This window comes from Colletotrichum orchidophilum (genome assembly GCF_001831195.1).
Source record: "Colletotrichum orchidophilum strain IMI 309357 chromosome Unknown Scaffold_6.1, whole genome shotgun sequence".
NCBI classification, from domain to species: Eukaryota; Fungi; Ascomycota; class Sordariomycetes; order Glomerellales; family Glomerellaceae; genus Colletotrichum; species Colletotrichum orchidophilum.
The window spans coordinates 93,837-111,623 of NW_019172962.1; the positions used below are offsets into that span (position 1 = coordinate 93,837).

Here is a 17,787-nt window from a genome sequence, read left to right on the forward strand (position 1 = left end):
GTGTACAGTGTTTGATCAATCTTCTCTCGATCCGAATGTTTTGTGTAACAATACATTGAACAACCAATCAGAGATCATCCACCGAGGGACAAAGACAATTGACCCCAACATCCAGTCACACAGTGTTTGGCGAACCGTCGACTCGCAACACAACTCTCCCGTCCCAAATGGACTTCATCCTCGAGTCCCGCGTCCCCAAGGGCGGTGGCTCCAGCGGCAGCCGCGGCGGAAGCAGTGGCAGCAAATCCTCAAAATCATCATCAAAGTCAAAGCCCAGCAAGAACAAGTACAAGGGCGGCCACGTCGGTGCCGCCGGCGGGGGCGGAGGAGGAGGAGGCGGCGGGGGCGGCTTCAGCGCACTTCCTCTCTGGGCCCGGATCCTGATCATCGTCCTGATTGTATGGCTCGTCCTGTTCCTGGTCTCTCTCGCATATTACACGGTCAAAGGTACGAGTTTCTCAACTTTTTGTGGAAAAAAAACAAGACCCCCAACGACTTACACCGGAAAACAGAATTCAAGCGCAAAAAGGAAGGCAAGCCATTCCGCTTCGGCCACGTCCTCGGCCACGCCCTCCTCGTCTCGACGGGCCTCTGGATCCCCGTCACGCTCTACAAAAAGTTCATCTCCCGCCGCAAGAACACGTCCGGAGGAGGCGCCGATGGCGCTAGGCGCTCCGCCGGCGGCGGCACGTACGCCAAGCTCGAGGAGGGAGGGGAGTCTGGCGACACCGGTAACCGAGACTCTTGGTACGCCGGGGCCGGGGCCGGCACCCACAACAACGCGGATAGCAAGTACGAGCCCATGGGCTACGCACCTCATCGGTTCCAATCACCCGCTCCTCCCCCGGCTTTCTCGGCCTCGGCCGGCACTGCCCCGACACCCACCGGCGCGGCGGCCGAATATTACACGCCGCAACCCCCTTCTCACACGGCGCCGACTCAGCACCCGCCCCAATACAGCTAAAGACTGTCCGGTCGATGTGATCTTGGGCCATGATATTGGGATGCTGTCTAAATTTTTTGATGATGATGATAACGCCTTGTTCAACATTTCTGTTTTTCTCTTCCCTTCTCCGGAGCGATACCCCTTTTCCTAAATGTAGCGTGTCCTGTGCCACTTGGCAAGTATGTATGCGCGTCGTGGAACAGTACATAAAGTAGACATCAAGAGAGACTTTTCTACTTGTTTTCTTTTCTGGATATTCCTCCTACATGATTAGTACTTGCATTGCGATGTTCTCGAACCATTGGTGCCGATTGCTGATGGAAATGCTCCCAATGTGTGTAGCTAGGCACCCAATCCAGTCCACGTACAGCAACATAGCTTTAATGCACCCGAGCTCATATAAGCTTTTTTTTTGGTCAATGACCTTCTCGTCCCCCGTTGCCTAGGAGGTCATCACGCGGCGAGGATGATATCAGACAACTACGAGGCCAACAGGAGCTGGGCTTCGTCGTACTCATGTATATTGCTGTGTGTGGGCTGGGTTCCTCGCATCCATCCTCTCATTCTCATGTTCTATGGGACCCCCACTCGCGCCTCATCTTCCAGTCAGCTGGAAAGCGTCGGCAGACGATGGGCTGTAAGTGCTCTTTCGCCAATCCACGAGGCAACGGAACCTGAAACCAGCGCTTCGCTCGTCTCAAAGCTCGACCGTCATCCGTATATTTTTGTACAAGGTACCACCAGCGCATGGTTCTGTTGTCTTCTTCCTTCTTTCCTACCCGCCTCATGATGTGACTTACACCGTCAGCTGGCCTTATTCTCATAATCCCCCCACACTGGCCAGTACTTGCAACCATCAGGACCTTTGTCCAACTACCTCAAGGCAATTAGTTTCAGAAAAACTCCAGGTCAAAGACACAAGCAAAGAGCGAATCAGACGTACCTCTCAACGGCCGACAGCCAACGCCGATACCTCATGTTGAAAATCCTCAATTCTGCTCCACTACCTCTGAGACGCAGCACCGTCACCGCTACCGCCCCGATTCTCACTCGAAGCCGAAGCCGACGTCAAAGTCGCAGCAAAACCCGCGCCGTTCCCTCCTCCCGCCTGTGACTGCTGCTGTGACTGCTGCTGTTGCATCTCCATCCGCAGCATCCTCGCCCGCTCAGCCGAGACCGCACCCATGCTCTTGTGACAGCCGCCGCCGGCCTTGGGACTACACGCAGCGGCAGGTGTTGGCTTTCGCTTCGGCTTTGCGAGTCCTCCCAGGTCCGTGGTATCATACCCGCTTCGGCCCATGATGTCCACCCCGGCCGCAGCGTCGCCCCTGGGAATAGGAAGAGGATAGCAGTTCTTTTTTCCCCCTCTATTCTTCGAATTGTACGTTGGCGAGCGATTACCCGCGTGGAAAAGGGCCTCTCGTTGTGTCTCTGTAATAATGGAGGTGAATCCAATTTCTAATAGTTGGTAAAGAACAGCGTTCGTCTGCGCTTACTGTTGTCTTTACCGCTTTTAGCCCCTTATTTGGCAGTGAAAGTCAATGTCGGTGCGGCAATGTTCAGGACTGCAAAGTCAAGTTTCTTTTAAAGATCAAGTCCAAGGAGTGTATCAGCGTGGCCGTGGCTGTAGAAGAACAGAGCCTTGGCAATCGGGTATCGTCTCGTAAAGTATCGTGTGTTTGCTACCTTCTCTTGCGAATGACATGGTCTGGGTAAAAAATCTTAACCTCTACTTGAGAAAAACAGCAATGTGGGTTTTATGATAGGACTGATGTTATGGTGAAACCAAAAGCCAAATTGAGAGAAAGCTGATTTATGGCGATTGATCGTTGGTTTTTCTGTTATTCACCCTCAAATGACGCGGGCATATATGTGTTTATGTGTGTGGGTGTTCGTACGTCTGTGTAAGGACAAAGTCGCGGAACGTCGCACCTTGTCAAGTTTCCGTGCTTCTTTCTCTTTGCTTTATAATACCAAACACAAGAGTCTGCCCCGTTTGGCTTGTCCCAGATGTCTTGCTGTTTGCTCCAAAAGAGACCAAGATTGCGAGATTTGACCCAGACTTTTCGTTGCCCGTCACTGACTCAGCCTGTCTCAGGCGGTTCTCCTTGGTGTCACTTTCTCCCAAGGGGACAGACACATAATCGAGACAGAGGACATCAAGAAGAGGGAAATGGGTAGGGGTTCATTTCTCCTCGTTGTGTTATTTTTGCTTTTCCCCCCCTTCAGTACCCCTTTCGCCCCTCCCCTTTCCTTCTTCCTACTTGACGGACTGCACGGTCGTTTTCGCCCTGTGCAACCACATCTTGGAAAGAAAAGTGAGACAATGACTAGGCTCTCTCGCTGGTATTTGTTGAGCAAGGGAGATCGGTTCACGGCCCGTCTCGTCTGGAATATCTGGATTGGCATGTCTCTCCATACCTTGGCCCCTTCTCCTATTGTCTAGACTGACACAAAGTTCCGAAGGACAATAGATTATCAAGACATGCTCACAGACGCTGTCAAGATTGTCAGATATCGAAATCTCGGGGAGACTACGGAAATAAATCCGGCTGGGCCAGATAGCTAGGATTGGATCGGGGCCCGCTCCGCGAGAACAACGTTCCTCCAAGAGGCTCAAGTAAGACGTTCCTCGTTCCCCTGTGATAATGATGAGGGAGGAACTCGCCCCCAACGATTCTGAAGGATCGCTTATTAGACATCAAAGGGGATAAATGATTCTAAGGGCTTCAGGAGTTAGGGCTCGCTAGTCAGGAACAGCGCCACCAGAGATGTTGTCTCAATCCGTCACGGGAGGGAGTCGCCGGCATCCTTCTTGTGTTTTGAAATGCATTCATTCATAAGCGACGAGGATCTCCCACAGTTCAGGCGATGGAAACTGATGTGACGGCAGCTGCCACTCAGCCGGCCTCGATCCATGGAAATATCGAACCGAAATATCGATGCTTGGTGTCTCATATTCTGAAACCTGGTTCCTGGCGCCATTTTGCCGTATGCTCCAGCACCGGTTCGCCCGCGATAGATGGTCGGGCATTCTTCTGGTGTCCGAAATTTACCATAAAGCATCCATCAAAGGTAGAGTTCTGGCATTCATAGGAAGGGTAATTGCATTAGGATCGGAATGGATCCACCAAATGAAGCCATCTATACGATGGTATACAAACCTACACCATTCTTCCATCCTAGGGACCTGCCGATAGGCCTTTAGAGCTTCTCCACGGGCCGGATACCAAAGGAGCCCAACAGCTTCAAATTGCTAGTTGCCGATCTGCGTGATCAAGCCATATTGAGCTGCTTACTGCAGGTCGCTCTATGGCTTATCAAACCCCGCTCGAGCTGTTGCTCGGCTCTTTTCCTCGGCTCTCTCTGTTCTTCGCCTCGATGTTTGGTGAGAAAGCTTCTGCCCGTGCGCGTCAGTTGACAGGCTCCTGTGTCCTAACTATCGAGATCAACGACAGCTTTACGTACCCTAGGAGTTTACAGCTGTCGCGAGGCGTAGTCCCTTTTGAAGAAGGTGCATCAGCCTTGGCTGGTTGAAAATGCTACTGTGCCGCGGCGTCTTGCTCGCCAGAAAGCCTCGAGTCATCGCTCTGCAGGTCTCGGGTCTGTTCATGGCCGTAAGGCGACTCGTGGCCAGCTTTACTCTTTTCCCTATCCTGGCCGAGGAGTCGTCGAAGTCTGGCACGGAAGCCGCGCTTCCTCTCCTTCTTGTTCTTCTTCTTCTGCTGGACGCCAGCGGCCTCCGACATTGGCTCCTCCTCCATCCAGCCCGCCGAGACAAAGCCGCCACGCTTCCATTTCCGCGGCTTTCTGCTGCTGCTGCTGCGGTGCCATGGACGCTCGGCGGACCGAGAAGAGGGCGGTGCAGAAGAGTCCCAGTTGTCTGCCAAAATGTTCGGTGGCAGCTCAAGGTCCTCTACGTCGTCCACGTCAATGTCCAGGTCCTCGTTGGACGAAAAGGGACCCCGGGACTCAATCGACGCCCTCGACCTCCTCGTCGCCCGCGACCCCTGGCGCGAGACGAGTCTACTCCGTACCGCCTTCAACGATTCCTTACTGCGGCCAGATTCGTTGGCCAGCTTTTCCGTGGCCGCGAAGATGGGCTGACTCTTTTCGCTCCCGCGGCTGCCATCGTGACTCCTTATTTTCTTGTTGTTATTGTTGTTGAACTCGGGGCCGGCGGTTGGTGGGTCGCTCCATAGGAAGGTGGCCGGTGGGAGAAGTGCGTTTGTGTCCATCAGCGAACTTTTGGGGTATATACTGGTAGGTACATGTACTCGTAGTGATGGTATGTTCCGTTGCTTCAAGTCATGCGGATTACGGAATACTGAGAATGAGTGAACGATGGATACCGGAACTCGAGGTTTGCGGCGTCTTGAGGTCTTTTGCGCCTCCCGAGGTAGGCAATGAGTGACAAGTCAAATCCACTGGTGTGATGATCCTGAGTGGAAGGAAAAGAACATTGAGAACTTGCTCAACAACCTCAAATGTAAAGTTGAGGCAGGGGCGAGCCTCCGGTGACGCACGTAGTGCTCTTGTCATTAGCATTTAGGAAGCTGCGTTCGACATCATGCAGAACATTGGAAGGGACCCCCTGAGCAACTATCCAAAGATTTGGAGCAAGCGGCACTTTCTACACGAGCCAATCATTTAGGCAACTGGAAATGAGTAGCAACGTCGATCCTATCGTTGATTCATAATTATTAAATAGACGGGCAAGTAGATTCGCATCGAGGTATCATCAGCCGTACAGACAATCCTCGCATCAGAGCCGTGAAAAAGCAATACCCAAATACTCCCCCCAAGGGGCCGTGAGACCGTAATACATACGTTCAGGAAGCCACCAAACTCCTATATCCTTGTCAAACTGAACATCATTAACACGCTTCTCGAATTTTCACAACCTAGGAAATTCCTCAAGGCCAGCTGCTGGGCCCAATAGTCTCGCCTGGTGCCACTTGCGTCCTGATTGCCGTGCCCTTCCAGTCCATCGTTTCAAAGACATTGACATTACCCCACCATTGCGGTGGCCTGGCAGATGTGAGGTACAGCGTGAAGAAGATGATGAGCGTGGCCACGATGAGGCCACAGTCGAGAGCCGCCGAGGTAATGTAGTTGTACTGCAACCACCAGCCGGTGTAGCGACGTTTGATGAAGAAGTTGAAAATGGTGCCAACGAGCGCCCAGCAGAGGTAGATGTAGACGCTAGCAGGAGGGAGCCAGCCAGAGCCACCGTACAGAAGCGGCGTGTTGACGTAGCGCCAGATGCTCTTGGGCCACTTCCGGGCAAGGAACCAGGTGATGACCGGAGTGATGGCACCGACGAGCCAAAACCACTGGAGAGAAGCGTACAGCGCCTGGCCGGAAAAGATACGGGCGGGACCGATCGCACCCCAGATGATTGATGCAGTGAAGAAGACACGACCACCGGGGCAAGTGTAGCTGTTGGGCTGGTCGGGCTGGCAGACGTCTGGAATGGTGCCAAGAGCCCAGTTCATGACAGCAATCTGAACAATGGCCGACCATAGCGATGCGACGAGTTGGGAGGCGAACATGGTACGAGGGGGTACCTTCATGTAGTGACCGAGCTTGAGATCCTGCGCAAAGTAAAGCGCTTGCGACATGCAGATGTAGCCGTAGTTCTTGAACATCATCATCGCGAGGGGGCGGCCGGGCACCATGTAACCGATGATGAACTCGGTCAAGACATTGAGGCCAAGCTGAATGTTGGTGATGGCCTGCACAATGCCGATGGGGATGATCCAGAAAACCGGAATCAAAATGCACACAACGTAGGCCCATGCTGGGAAACCAGTCGGCCAGCCAGCAACAACACCAAACGAGATGGCAACCATGACGACAAAAAGTGCTAGAGACGATTGTTAGTCTAGGGGAAACCAACATGACATAGGGCTGGGACCTACCGAGATACCACCAGTCCTCGGCGTCGCGGTACTTCTTCATTAGACGCATGTGCACGTCGTCCTCTTGGTGGCGCGCAAGCTTGAATTGACCCCATATCTCTGTTCCGTGATACAACACAACATGGACGACGACGGCAGCCACGGCGGCAAACGACAGACCATAGGCTAGAGCAAACTGGGTCGGCAGGTAAAGAGGCGAGTAGTCATTATAGGCGGTCTCGTTGAACTGCAAGTTAGCGTCGAGGATTCGAGTTACGTTGTAGACGGCGCCAGTGTTGTCGAACGATTCTGAGCTCTGTACAGGGAAGTAGTCGGAGTACCAGGTTCCAGAGAAGTGGATGCCGGATGAGATGATGACGAAGAAGATGATGATACCCGCAATGACGTTGGCGATAGCGTGGAAAGGCGGGATCAGCGGCGATGTCAGGTAACCTGAGATGACGGTCCAGTCAAATGAGATGGGCATGAGTCCATAACCCGAAAGGCCACCAAAGATCTTGTTGACAATCTCGTTCTGGGGCGCAACCCAGCAGATCCAGGTGAAATACGAAAGGCCCTGGAAAATCCAACCGGGGAACCAGTACCAGATGAATGCACCGCTGCTAACAATGAGAAACCAGCGGTAGCGGCCAATTTTCCAGCCGTTGGTCTTGGTCGGGTCTGAACCAGAGTGGTCGTGGAGGGTGTAGAAGAGAGCACAGTTGACCAGGTTCGACGGCCAGATCATGGCAGATGGCCATACAAGGAATCGTCGTGCCAGACCGGCCAGACCGTATCCGGTGCAAAGGGTAGTGATGCCAAAGAGCAGCTGGAAAGCCCAGCCGAAGTGCTGCTTGTAGAAGAGCTGCTGCGCAAGCAAAACGTCTGTCGCGTACAAGACACCGCCTCCATAGGCAGCCTAATAATCATTGTTAGTTCCAACATTGGTCTTGTCTCGCCAAGGAGCCTCATTTGCGCCTCGACTCGAAATCTTGGCTGCTGTAAATCTCCAATTTGGAGTATCTACCGGGTCCCGCTCTGATAGAATTCGTCCGAACTCACATTAGACATGGCCACAATAATAACGTGCTCCTTGTAGTTGAAACGGCCGGGTTTAAGGTTGAATTTGACACCAAAGACATTCTGCTCCTTGTCAGGCATGACTAAATCCCAACCCAAGCCGATGGGATAGGCAATGAGCTGGACGACATAGGTGGTGATGGTGACGCTGGGGTTGCGGAGTGAGAAGAGCATATTGACACCGGAACCAACCGTGCACAGAAGCATGCCGATGACCCAGGCGCGAATCGTATTTGCTGGCAAATCGACATCGTAATTCCGTACCACAGCGCGGACCTTTATTGCGGCGTCGCATCATGTCAGCGATTTGAACGAATATCTCACTTTGCGAATTTCTTCTGCCTGTCCCTCCCTTCCCACCGCGATGCCAGCGATTGTTTCTCGAGCCTGAGCTGAGTCTCTGCGACGTACCTCTGGATAGGGTGAGTTGTCCTCCATCAGAGCCTGTTCAATCTCGAGGCCCTTCTCGGCGTTTCCAGTTGCGAGCGCGGCATCGACATCGTTGAGCTCGTCAATTGGCATGTTGGGATCGAGCTTGTGTGCCTTCTCGAACTGAGCCAGAGCCTTCAGCGGCTCGATACCCGTGGCCTCGGCATCATCTTCGAGGGCGGGGTAGGGCGTGATCTCCTCGGGCTCGCCACGTTTGCGAAAAATGGACGGCATCGTGACGACTGTGCCTCTCTCCTTCGCTCTACTGTCGACGGAGTAGATTGAAAGGTGAGGATTTAGGTGCGCCGATTGCGGATGGGCTGGAGAGTGACCGACGAGATAAGCACAAGGACGAAAAGAAGGCCCCAAGGCCACAACGGGGAAGATTGGGGACAGCGGGCGCCAAGGGCTTTTTCAATCAAATCAAGCGAAAAGATGGCGGCGGCGGTGGCGGCGAAGGTAGTGCCGGTCGGCAGTCTGCAGGCTACCAGTAACAGAACAAGACAATATGACAAGGCAGAGTCAGCCCGCCAGACCAGTCAAAGTCCCACTTCTCGCAGATTGATCACCAACAAGAGGCAAGATGGCTTGTGGCCTCTTTGATGTGGTCCCTAAGAATTCTGCAGAGCAGAAAAGTGTGTGCGCGTTGCGTGTTTTTGGGTTGAGATTCGCAGAGTCAAAAGAACGGCGCGCCCAACGACACCTATGAGTCGACTCTTTACCCTCCCTATTATCCTGTATCTATCCCCCCAATAGGTATCACACTCTGTGTGTGTGTGTGTGGGTGGGTGGGTGGGTTCTACTTGCGGCCTTGTCGGCGACTTGCGGCGCTGGAAGGGATGGGGGGGATCCAAGGGGACCAGAAGAAATCGACCGTCTAGCGTGCTATCACGACACAAATGCAGCGTCGACGCGACAGCCCGCATGCCCAGCGGCCGTTTGTCGACCTTCCTAAATTGGGGTAGCGACGTCCGAGGGGGGCTGTGGAGGAGGCGAGGGGAAAAGAAGAATGGTTCGCCGGGGGCATGGTGACATTGGAGGACAATGGTCAATGGGCGACCACCCTGATCCACACCTCTTGACCTCTTGCACACCTCGGGGCCGGGGAACACCTGGAGCTGACTCTCTGTTGGTCCAGGGTAGACGCCTCGGTGGCTTGATGCTTGTTGGTCTGGATGGCAGGAAAAGGCTTTTGGCATCCCGGCTTCTTCCCTTTTCGAGCTGCTCTGCCTCCCACCCTTTGTCCGAGAAACTTGGGGATCGCCGTCCGAGCAGCAAGACTGAAGGACGGAGAATTGGCGAATCAACTGCAACCGGCTTCGAGTGACCTTCGTCCGATGTATACCTTACTGAGCTGCCAGTTCGAAGATTGTCCGAGTGCCAGTTGCCTTTAATTCCCAAGGGTCCCGCTAGACTCAGAGTCCTGGAGTAAAAGCCACCACTGCCATCGCGCCAATGCCATGGCCACTGTAGCCGTCCACTCGGCTCAGCCGCAGCCATTGCGCGAGACTTGGCGAGTCACTGCAACGGAACTTTGGTCGAATAAGGCCATATCGGCCAATCATCAGCCGTTCTTTTCGGCCGGGAAGAGCTGGGCTTCCTGGGAGAACCCGGCTTATCTCTGGTTGATGAAGAGGGAAACCGACGTGAATGGCCACTAGGACATCCCCGTCAGTACTGACAATCTTATCTAATTTCCGATGGTGCCTCGTTGCCTTCTCCCGGTGTTGATCTGTTCGCCAGGACCTGATAGATGCCCTTTTTCTTAAGGTTTATCGAACACGCGTGCGAACCCCTGGATTTGGAGTGTCGGTCATTATCGAAGAAAGGCTTCAGTGAGTTGCTAGCCAGACCTGGGTCGAGTCCTGATCCGGTTTCTTCGGGATATGGGTAACATGATGCTGATGGACCTTCCGGAGGGCTCTGACCGATCGAACGAGGCGTCAAACTCCCGCAGTCAATCTTATGCGATCAAACCGGTACCGGGATCGAAATGGTAGGCGGATGCTGTTCGAGAGGCATGTCTCTTGTTGAACGACTTGAAGTTGCAAAGAACCTGGTCAGCCTCCTTTCGAATCGCCCGCCGATGCTTCGTTTTCAGAGGCTTGGCTTGGGCATAGGCGATATCAACGTTGTGATCCTCAGCCATTGTGGGCTTTGTAGATTGATCGTCGAAGAAGTGGACAAGTCTTTGCCGGGGGGCTGGGTCTCCCAAACAGACTACTTGACAGCTGAGAAAGAGGAAGATAAACAACACCAGATTCCAACTTGATCTGGGTAAGGTAAGGCGCCCAGCTCATGAAAATTAAGGTACCGTACTGCGATCACGTCCAAATTCCGCGGTGACTTCTTTTTTTGGGTTTTGCCGTCTGCCGGCGTACCTGCTGCAAAACTGCTGTGCCAAGACGGGAACGGGACCCACCCGACCTGTCACTGGAAGGGATGCGGAAGGAGCCCCCCCGGCTATTCAGGTCCCGGCCCCAGGTCGCAGCTTCCCAATGCCGTCACTCATCCACTCTGTAGGGCCAGACTTTCCGAGTCCTAATTCCTCTGCGATCCAACCGTTTCCTCCCTGCCTTACCTCACCAAGCATTTCAGACATGTCATAGCACGTAACAGAAACTCCTTCTCCTCGGCCACTCGCCCGTCCAAACTCAACTTTCAGCTGCGCTGGCGCGACACGCAAGCCATCCATCATACCTACCTTACGTACTGAACCAAAGAGGAACTCCACCGGCAAACTCGGCAATGGATCGTACCTCCGTTCACGGTCTGCTCCACGTCCCCAGCAAAGCTGAAGAGCTGATGCTGCACCACCAAACTGGTTGGCCATGGCCTTGGTAGAGAACCCTGAGGGGCCTCGCACTAGGAGGTCGGAGACATCATTCCTGTCTAGCCCATCGCAATTCCTCCCCTCCTCGGCCCGTGATCTGGGGCTGGAGGCGTGTCTTTCATGCACTTAGAACTACCACTTCCGACAAAACTTGACCGCATGGAAACTCCCGTGCTCCGCTCGGTCTCCCGTATGTCGTCATTCATCCCTCATCATCGGCTTGACGGCCACCTTAGCTGTGTCCAACGCTCTTCGTGATCTCCTGTTGTATTTAAGCCTCACGCGGTGCCTCCCCGGCCGTAGCAATTCTCATCTAAACATCAATCCATCGCATTTTCCACCCCGTGCATGCAATCTCCGTTCCGATCCTTGAAACGATTTCCACAGCTACCAATCCACGCGTCATTATGCCTCTCGCAAGCCACGTAGGTCTCGCAGCCATCCTCAAACGATGAATGATGCACAACACACGATTGAGATCACATTGAAAACTGATACCTTCTACAGGTCAACCCAGAGGACATTGTCCAACGCCTTCAGGCAACTCACATCACAGCCCCGGGCAACGCCAACGTCCTCAGCCATGGTACATCAGCACACATCCAACCCTATGACAGTCGATACACCAGTCAAACCAACATCCCCAAGTACAAGATTCCCGACGAGGGCGCTCCGGGAGACACCGTCTTCCAGATGATCAGAGATGAACTAGACCTCGATGGCAAACCCAATCTCAACCTGGCGAGGTGAGTGTCCACGCCCTTCCCAATAATCACCTTCTCACTAACACCATCGCAAAGTTTTGTGGGAACATGGATGGAACCCAACGCCACCCAGCTCATGCAGGAGAATCTCTCCAAGAACCTCTCAGATGCAGACGAGTACCCCGCCATGATGGAGATGCACCAACGCTGCATCAGTATCATCTCCCATCTCTGGGGTGTCCAGCCTGGTGAGAAGGCCATCGGTTCCGCAACTACTGGCTCTTCCGAGGCCATCCACCTCGGCGGCCTCGCCATGAAGCGCAGATGGCAGCTGAAGCGCAAGGAACAGGGCAAAGACACCTCCAAGCCCAACATTCTCATGGGTTCCAACGCGCAGGTCGCGTTGGAGAAGTTTGCCCGTTACTTTGACGTAGAAGCCCGCATCTTGCCCGTTAGCAAGAAGAGCCACTACCGTCTGGACCCGGCACTGGTAAGAGAAAATGTGGATGAGAATACCATCGGTGTCTTTGTCATCCTCGGCAGCACTTACACAGGGCACTACGAGCCCGTTGAGGAGATCTCACAGATCCTTGACAAGTACCAGGAGGAGACTGGCATCGACATCCCCATTCATGTCGACGCCGCGTCTGGCGGCTTCATCGCCCCTTTTACCCACGCAGGCGCCGGCGGTTCCAAGTGGTAGGTAACCTCTACCTGTCTTAGTTCACAAAAACGCTAACAACCCGCAGGAACTTTGAGCTCCCCCGCGTCAAGTCAATCAACGTCTCGGGCCACAAGTACGGGCTCGTCTATGCCGGCCTCGGCTGGATCATCTGGCGCGACCAGTCCTTCCTGCCAGAGGACCTCATCTTCGAGCTGCACTACCTGGGCGGTACAGAAAAATCCTTCACCCTCAACTTCTCCCGCCCAGGTGCCCAAGTCATTGTGCAGTATTACAACCTCATACACCTGGGCTTTGACGGATACCGCTCCATCATGGAGAACTGCCTTTCCAACGCCCGCCTGCTTGCCCAAAGCCTCGAGGCCACGGGTTGGTACACCGTCGTCTCCGACATTCACCGCCGTGTTCCTCATAAGGAAGCCAGCAGTGCCGTGAAGAAGTTTGTGAACCAAGCGGCCACCGCCGTCGGAGGCGAGAGCGCGGCGCCCGGGGAGACTTCTGCCGATTACGTTGCGGGTCTGCCCGTCGTCTCCTTCCGTCTGACGGATGAATTCAAGGCCAAGTATGAACACATCAAGCAGGAGACCATCTCCTTAATGCTGCGCGCCCGCGGCTGGATCATTCCCAACTACCCGCTACCGCCCAACGAAGAGAAGATTGAGATTCTTCGAGTTGTTGTCCGCGAGACGATGACCTTTGATCTGCTCGAGCGACTTTTGACGGATATCGCCGAGGTTACGGAGACGCTTATCGAGAACGATCAGATTGATTTACAAGTTCTGAAGAAGCATCACAGCCGCCGAAGAGTGCGCGTCAAGGGCGATGAGGAAAAGCATAAGAAGAAGGAGGGTGCTGCCAAGGAGATTGGAAAGGAAGTTAGGTCGATGGAGGATGGCATTCATCGTGCGGTGTGCTAAAGCATGTGCTCAGGCGTGACGTGCCGGCAAGAAAAAGTATTGGTAAATGGTAGCAGCAGCGGAAAAGTTCATGGCTTATGTGTTGCAAAGATTGAGCTGATAAGTTCCTCTAATCTTTCGCGTCCACTTCCTGAAACTGAATGTGACTACAAAAGCCCCGTCTTCGTCGTTGGACCTGACAGCTCAGCCTCAAGACCTCCACTACTCGCCGCCGCATCTGATCTGGACTTTCGATTGTGTGATCAAATCCATGGAACGTTAGCCAGGCTTCCTCTTTCCTCGTTCCGGTGGCTGGAACAATAGGTGTCCAACTCTCGTCCTCTGTCTGTAGAAGGGCGAGTCGCTAGCTTCGGAGCAAAGCCGAGCTAGTAGCTACACGCTCTACTGTGAGTCTATATTCTTGTTAGGAAATCCCACGGCGCTTTCTTTACAAATTCCAAAGAGATCATACCTGCTGTGAGTGCATGACAGGTGTTAAGCTATTCAACTTGCTGCACAGCATCACTAGGCAGTGCCGTTTGATGCGGCAGGCCTCAGGCCTCTTCTTCTTTCATTGGCTCTCATACGGAAGAAGAGGCTTGAGGCCTATCGCACCAATGCTATTTGGAGAAATATTCCCTGGTGCTAGGAATCTGGTGAGGAGAAAGAAATCGATTCTCATTCACTTGGGGCTGACGGAGCAGAAACCTCAGCCATCGTGTCCTGCTCTTCGACAGCCTTGGAGTCTCTGAATGGTCGTCTTTTCTGCCGGGGCGCGCTGACGGGAAATCGCTTGACGTTGCCGCAGGTCTTGCACTTCGTGACCATGACATCGGCCCAAGGCTTCTTCCCGCCCTTGCTCAGATTTTCAACCGTCGTAGTGCACGACTTGCCCTCGATGAGCAGTGAGTCACAGAACTTGCACATCGTCTGCTTGACCAACGGGCTCGGGCGAATTTGAGCCTTGAGAGAGACGGCTCGAATGTCGGATACGAACCGCCGGGCGACCTTCTCGGTCGTAGAGCGCATCTTCTCGAGCCCAGCGAGTCGAGCATCTTGGTGAGGCCGTGATGAGTTTGAGGGCACTTGGGCGTCTGGGATTTGCACAGTCGCTAGGTATGAGGCGGCCTGGTGCAGGTAGGATACCCGCGTGTATGCGTGCCGGTTTGGCAGGCTTTCATTTTTGGGTTTTGCCATTCTCGTCCTCCCTACGATTTGTCCCACGTTTCAGGCCCTGAGTGGCATTGAAGCCTGCGTTGCAACGAGAGTCAGTCGGCCTTGTTCTAAAAACTTCGGCAGGGGTGGTGGGTATGCACATATGGTTGCCAAACATGCATTCAGTGTTTCTCCAAAGCAAAGGTTAAGGTTATTAGCGAGCGTGCACTGTGTAAGTACTGCCTGGATACGGTCTTGCCAAAAACGGGTCTGGTCACATGACGTCGCCTTGGGCGAACTCAGCCGCCGTTCCTACGCGAAAGCTTTTGACCTGCGCTGCCCGCGTCCTCACATCTTCTACTTCCACATCACCTACGGCGCCTATCTCCATCACGCCTTCCCACCTTGCACCTCCAATTGCCATCCGCTTTTAATCCCCCCGCCCATCGTGGACTTTCTTCGACACGAATCCGCGGTTTTTCTTCTGCGATTTTTCCAGTCCTTCGACCTACCTTCCTCTCTACGCGACCAGATCGTCACGCATCTCCTGACACCCCAAGCGTCGCATCGCAGCCTTGGGACCTTTTTCGCCGTTGCGCATCAGTTCAACCACCATTTTCCCTCCCACCATTAAATAACGACACCCCCGACAATTGAAAACATGTCTGCTGAGGAGGATCTCATCGACTACTCCGACGAGGAGCTTCAGACCAATGAGACTGCGGCCGCCTCCAACGGGAAGAAGGCTGACGCTGCCGCCGGTAACAACGTCGACAAGAAAGGCAGCTATGTCGGCATCCACTCGACCGGTTTCCGCGACTTCCTCTTGAAGCCCGAGCTTCTCCGCGCTATTGGCGATTGCGGTTTCGAGCATCCTTCGGAGGGTCAGTCCTGAGTTTATGATACCCTAACCCATACATCATCCCCTCCCCCATCAGCAAGCGTCCGTCCATCTCGCAAGCCACAAGACAAAAGCCATCGACGTCGCCATCGAAGAAGAAGAACAAGAAACCTTATCGAGAAGCAGGAGTCAAGTTGGACATCCATGTTTTTGCACGGGCACTGCTCGCGAATCCACCGGTGACAGGTGGATTATACATGCGGTCATTGAGGGGAAGCGTGATAGCACCCTCGGCCGTGCGAACACTGTGGTGTTCCCGAGTCTACTTTAGTCGGACGGTCGCTGCTAGAGCTTCGCCTCTCAGCGGCCTGGCTTCTTTTGTATCACAGTTGCGAGCGACACGGGGCGCCCGCGACGCCGACGGTCGCGACTCGTGCTCTGCCCCAGCCACCATCTTGATTGATCGATTGGCGTGTTGTCGTGGTGGAGGAGGAGGAGACCAACTCGACAAAATGGCTTCTTTGCGCAGATGGACGGGCTCTTTGCACGCCCTCTACGTCGTTCTTCTGCTCTTGGAACATATATCTAACCTCGGCGCGATCCAACAGTCCAACAAACCTGTATCCCTCAGGCTCTCCTCGGTGGAGACATCATTTGCCAGGCCAAGTCTGGTCTCGGAAAGACGGCCGTCTTCGTCCTGACGACCCTGCAACAAGTCGAACCTGTTCAGGGCGAGGTCTCCGTGTTGGTTATGTGCCACACTCGTGAGCTCGCCTTCCAGATCCGCAACGAGTACAATCGTTTCAGCAAGTACATGCCCGATATCAAGACTGGTGTCTTCTACGGCGGTACCCCCATCCAGAAGGACGTCGAGACGATCAAGAACAAGGAGACCTGCCCCCATGTCATTGTGGGCACCCCTGGCCGACTTAATGCGTTGGTCCGCGACAAGGTTCTCCGCCTCGGCAGCGTCCGCATCTTCGTCCTCGACGAGTGCGACAAGATGCTCGACCAGATTGGTGAGTTACGGCCTCACCCCCACCGCCGGCCAATCCCTAACACAAACCAGACATGCGTCGTGACGTCCAGGAGATCTTCCGCGCCACTCCCACCCAGAAGCAGGTTATGATGTTCTCGGCTACCCTGTCCGATGAGATCAAGCCCATTTGCCGAAAGTTCATGCAGAACCCTACCGAACACTACGTCGACGAGGACACCAAGCTCACCCTGCATGGTCTTCAGCAATACTACATCAAGCTCGAGGAGCGTGAGAAGAACCGCAAGCTCAACGAGCTCCTGGACGACCTTCAGTTCAATCAGGTCATCATCTTCGTCAAGAGCACGCTGCGTGCGACTGAACTGGACAAGTTGCTGAGAGAGTGCAACTTCCCCTCCATCGCCGTCCACTCCGGCGTCAGCCAGGAGGAGCGTATCCGCCGCTACAAGGAGTTCAAGGAGTTTAACAAGCGTATCTGTGTTGCTACCGACGTCTTCGGCAGAGGTATCGACATTGAGCGTATCAACCTGGCCATCAACTACGATCTGCCCGCTGACGCCGACTCTTACTTGCACAGAGTCGGTCGTGCCGGTCGTTTCGGTACCAAGGGTCTTGCCATCTCCTTTGTGAGCACTGACCAGGACCAGGAGGTTCTCAAGGCTATTGAGAAGCGCTTCGAGGTCGCTCTTCCGTGAGTTAACCTTCCATATCTCCCTCGAGCGCTGCATCTAACACGTCCGACAGTGAGTTCCCCAAGGAGGGCATCGATGCCAGCACCTACATGGCCTCTTAAGCGTATAATGCCACGGTTTGGCAGTGCAGTCTGCCGGTGGATTTTCTTGGTTCTGGTTTCGGGAAATTGCAAAATTTGGACGTGGGTAACGCACACGTAAAGCGGTCACGCAAAAGGGAAGATGAAGCTGCTTTAGTGCAAATGAGAAAAAAGTCTGTCAGCCTCTCACGGAGACGCCTGTTGCTATTTGTACAGAGTAGTCCTCAACATGGAATCAAGACTGGATCACCACGCTCGTTTACTTCGATCGCTCAGATGATGTGTCACATATGCTACCCTCGAATTGATTTTCACGTGCCCCTAACTACAGGCTCGGGTTGTAAATTGATGCGGCCGGGTCAGATAGATGCTGGCGTCGCTCCAGCATCACGGGCGATTTCTCACAACAGCATGTTGAACGCAAGCTTGCTCAGATTAGTAAAGTCAAATACTACACAGAATTCCTCCATTCCGCTATGTGACTGGCTGCCTTAGTTTTAGCAGACCTCTGGACTTTGTCTTTGTTACACGATGTCGTCCTCAGACCCT

General features: G+C 53.9%; 7 protein-coding genes across 7 annotated transcripts; 3 read left to right on the forward strand and 4 right to left on the reverse strand.

Moving 5' to 3' along the window:
* Positions 1–167: 167 nt before the first annotated feature.
* On the forward strand, positions 168–964 carry CORC01_01142 (uncharacterized protein; the record flags this gene model as incomplete). Its single annotated transcript, XM_022612798.1, has 2 exons — positions 168–447; positions 513–964. 2 exons carry the CDS (start codon positions 168–170, stop codon positions 962–964), a joined length of 732 nt encoding a protein of 243 aa, XP_022480559.1.
* Positions 965–1,949: 985 nt separating this feature from the next.
* CORC01_01143 (uncharacterized protein) lies at positions 1,950–2,246 on the reverse strand (the record flags this gene model as incomplete). The annotated part of the gene is made up of 1 exon (XM_022612799.1): positions 1,950–2,246. One exon carries the CDS (start codon positions 2,244–2,246, stop codon positions 1,950–1,952), a length of 297 nt encoding a protein of 98 aa, XP_022480560.1.
* Positions 2,247–4,488: 2,242 nt separating this feature from the next.
* Positions 4,489–5,184, reverse strand: CORC01_01144 (uncharacterized protein; the record flags this gene model as incomplete). Its single annotated transcript, XM_022612800.1, has 1 exon — positions 4,489–5,184. One exon carries the CDS (start codon positions 5,182–5,184, stop codon positions 4,489–4,491), a length of 696 nt encoding a protein of 231 aa, XP_022480561.1.
* Positions 5,185–5,862: 678 nt separating this feature from the next.
* On the reverse strand, positions 5,863–8,592 carry CORC01_01145 (OPT family small oligopeptide transporter; the record flags this gene model as incomplete). Its single annotated transcript, XM_022612801.1, has 4 exons — positions 5,863–6,815; positions 6,871–7,768; positions 7,912–8,205; positions 8,341–8,592. The coding sequence occupies 4 exons, from the start codon at positions 8,590–8,592 to the stop codon at positions 5,863–5,865; spliced, it is 2,397 nt and encodes a 798-aa protein (XP_022480562.1).
* Positions 8,593–11,598: 3,006 nt separating this feature from the next.
* CORC01_01146 (glutamate decarboxylase) lies at positions 11,599–13,494 on the forward strand (the record flags this gene model as incomplete). The annotated part of the gene is made up of 4 exons (XM_022612802.1): positions 11,599–11,616; positions 11,699–11,937; positions 11,992–12,594; positions 12,645–13,494. 4 exons carry the CDS (start codon positions 11,599–11,601, stop codon positions 13,492–13,494), a joined length of 1,710 nt encoding a protein of 569 aa, XP_022480563.1.
* A 657-nt stretch (positions 13,495–14,151) lies between these two features.
* CORC01_01147 (RNAse P Rpr2/Rpp21/SNM1 subunit domain-containing protein) lies at positions 14,152–14,670 on the reverse strand (the record flags this gene model as incomplete). Its single annotated transcript, XM_022612803.1, has 1 exon — positions 14,152–14,670. One exon carries the CDS (start codon positions 14,668–14,670, stop codon positions 14,152–14,154), a length of 519 nt encoding a protein of 172 aa, XP_022480564.1.
* Positions 14,671–15,289: 619 nt separating this feature from the next.
* On the forward strand, positions 15,290–17,259 carry CORC01_01148 (ATP-dependent RNA helicase SUB2; the record flags this gene model as incomplete). The annotated part of the gene is made up of 4 exons (XM_022612804.1): positions 15,290–15,512; positions 16,078–16,488; positions 16,539–17,157; positions 17,211–17,259. 4 exons carry the CDS (start codon positions 15,290–15,292, stop codon positions 17,257–17,259), a joined length of 1,302 nt encoding a protein of 433 aa, XP_022480565.1.
* Between the last annotated feature and the right edge of the window lie 528 nt (positions 17,260–17,787).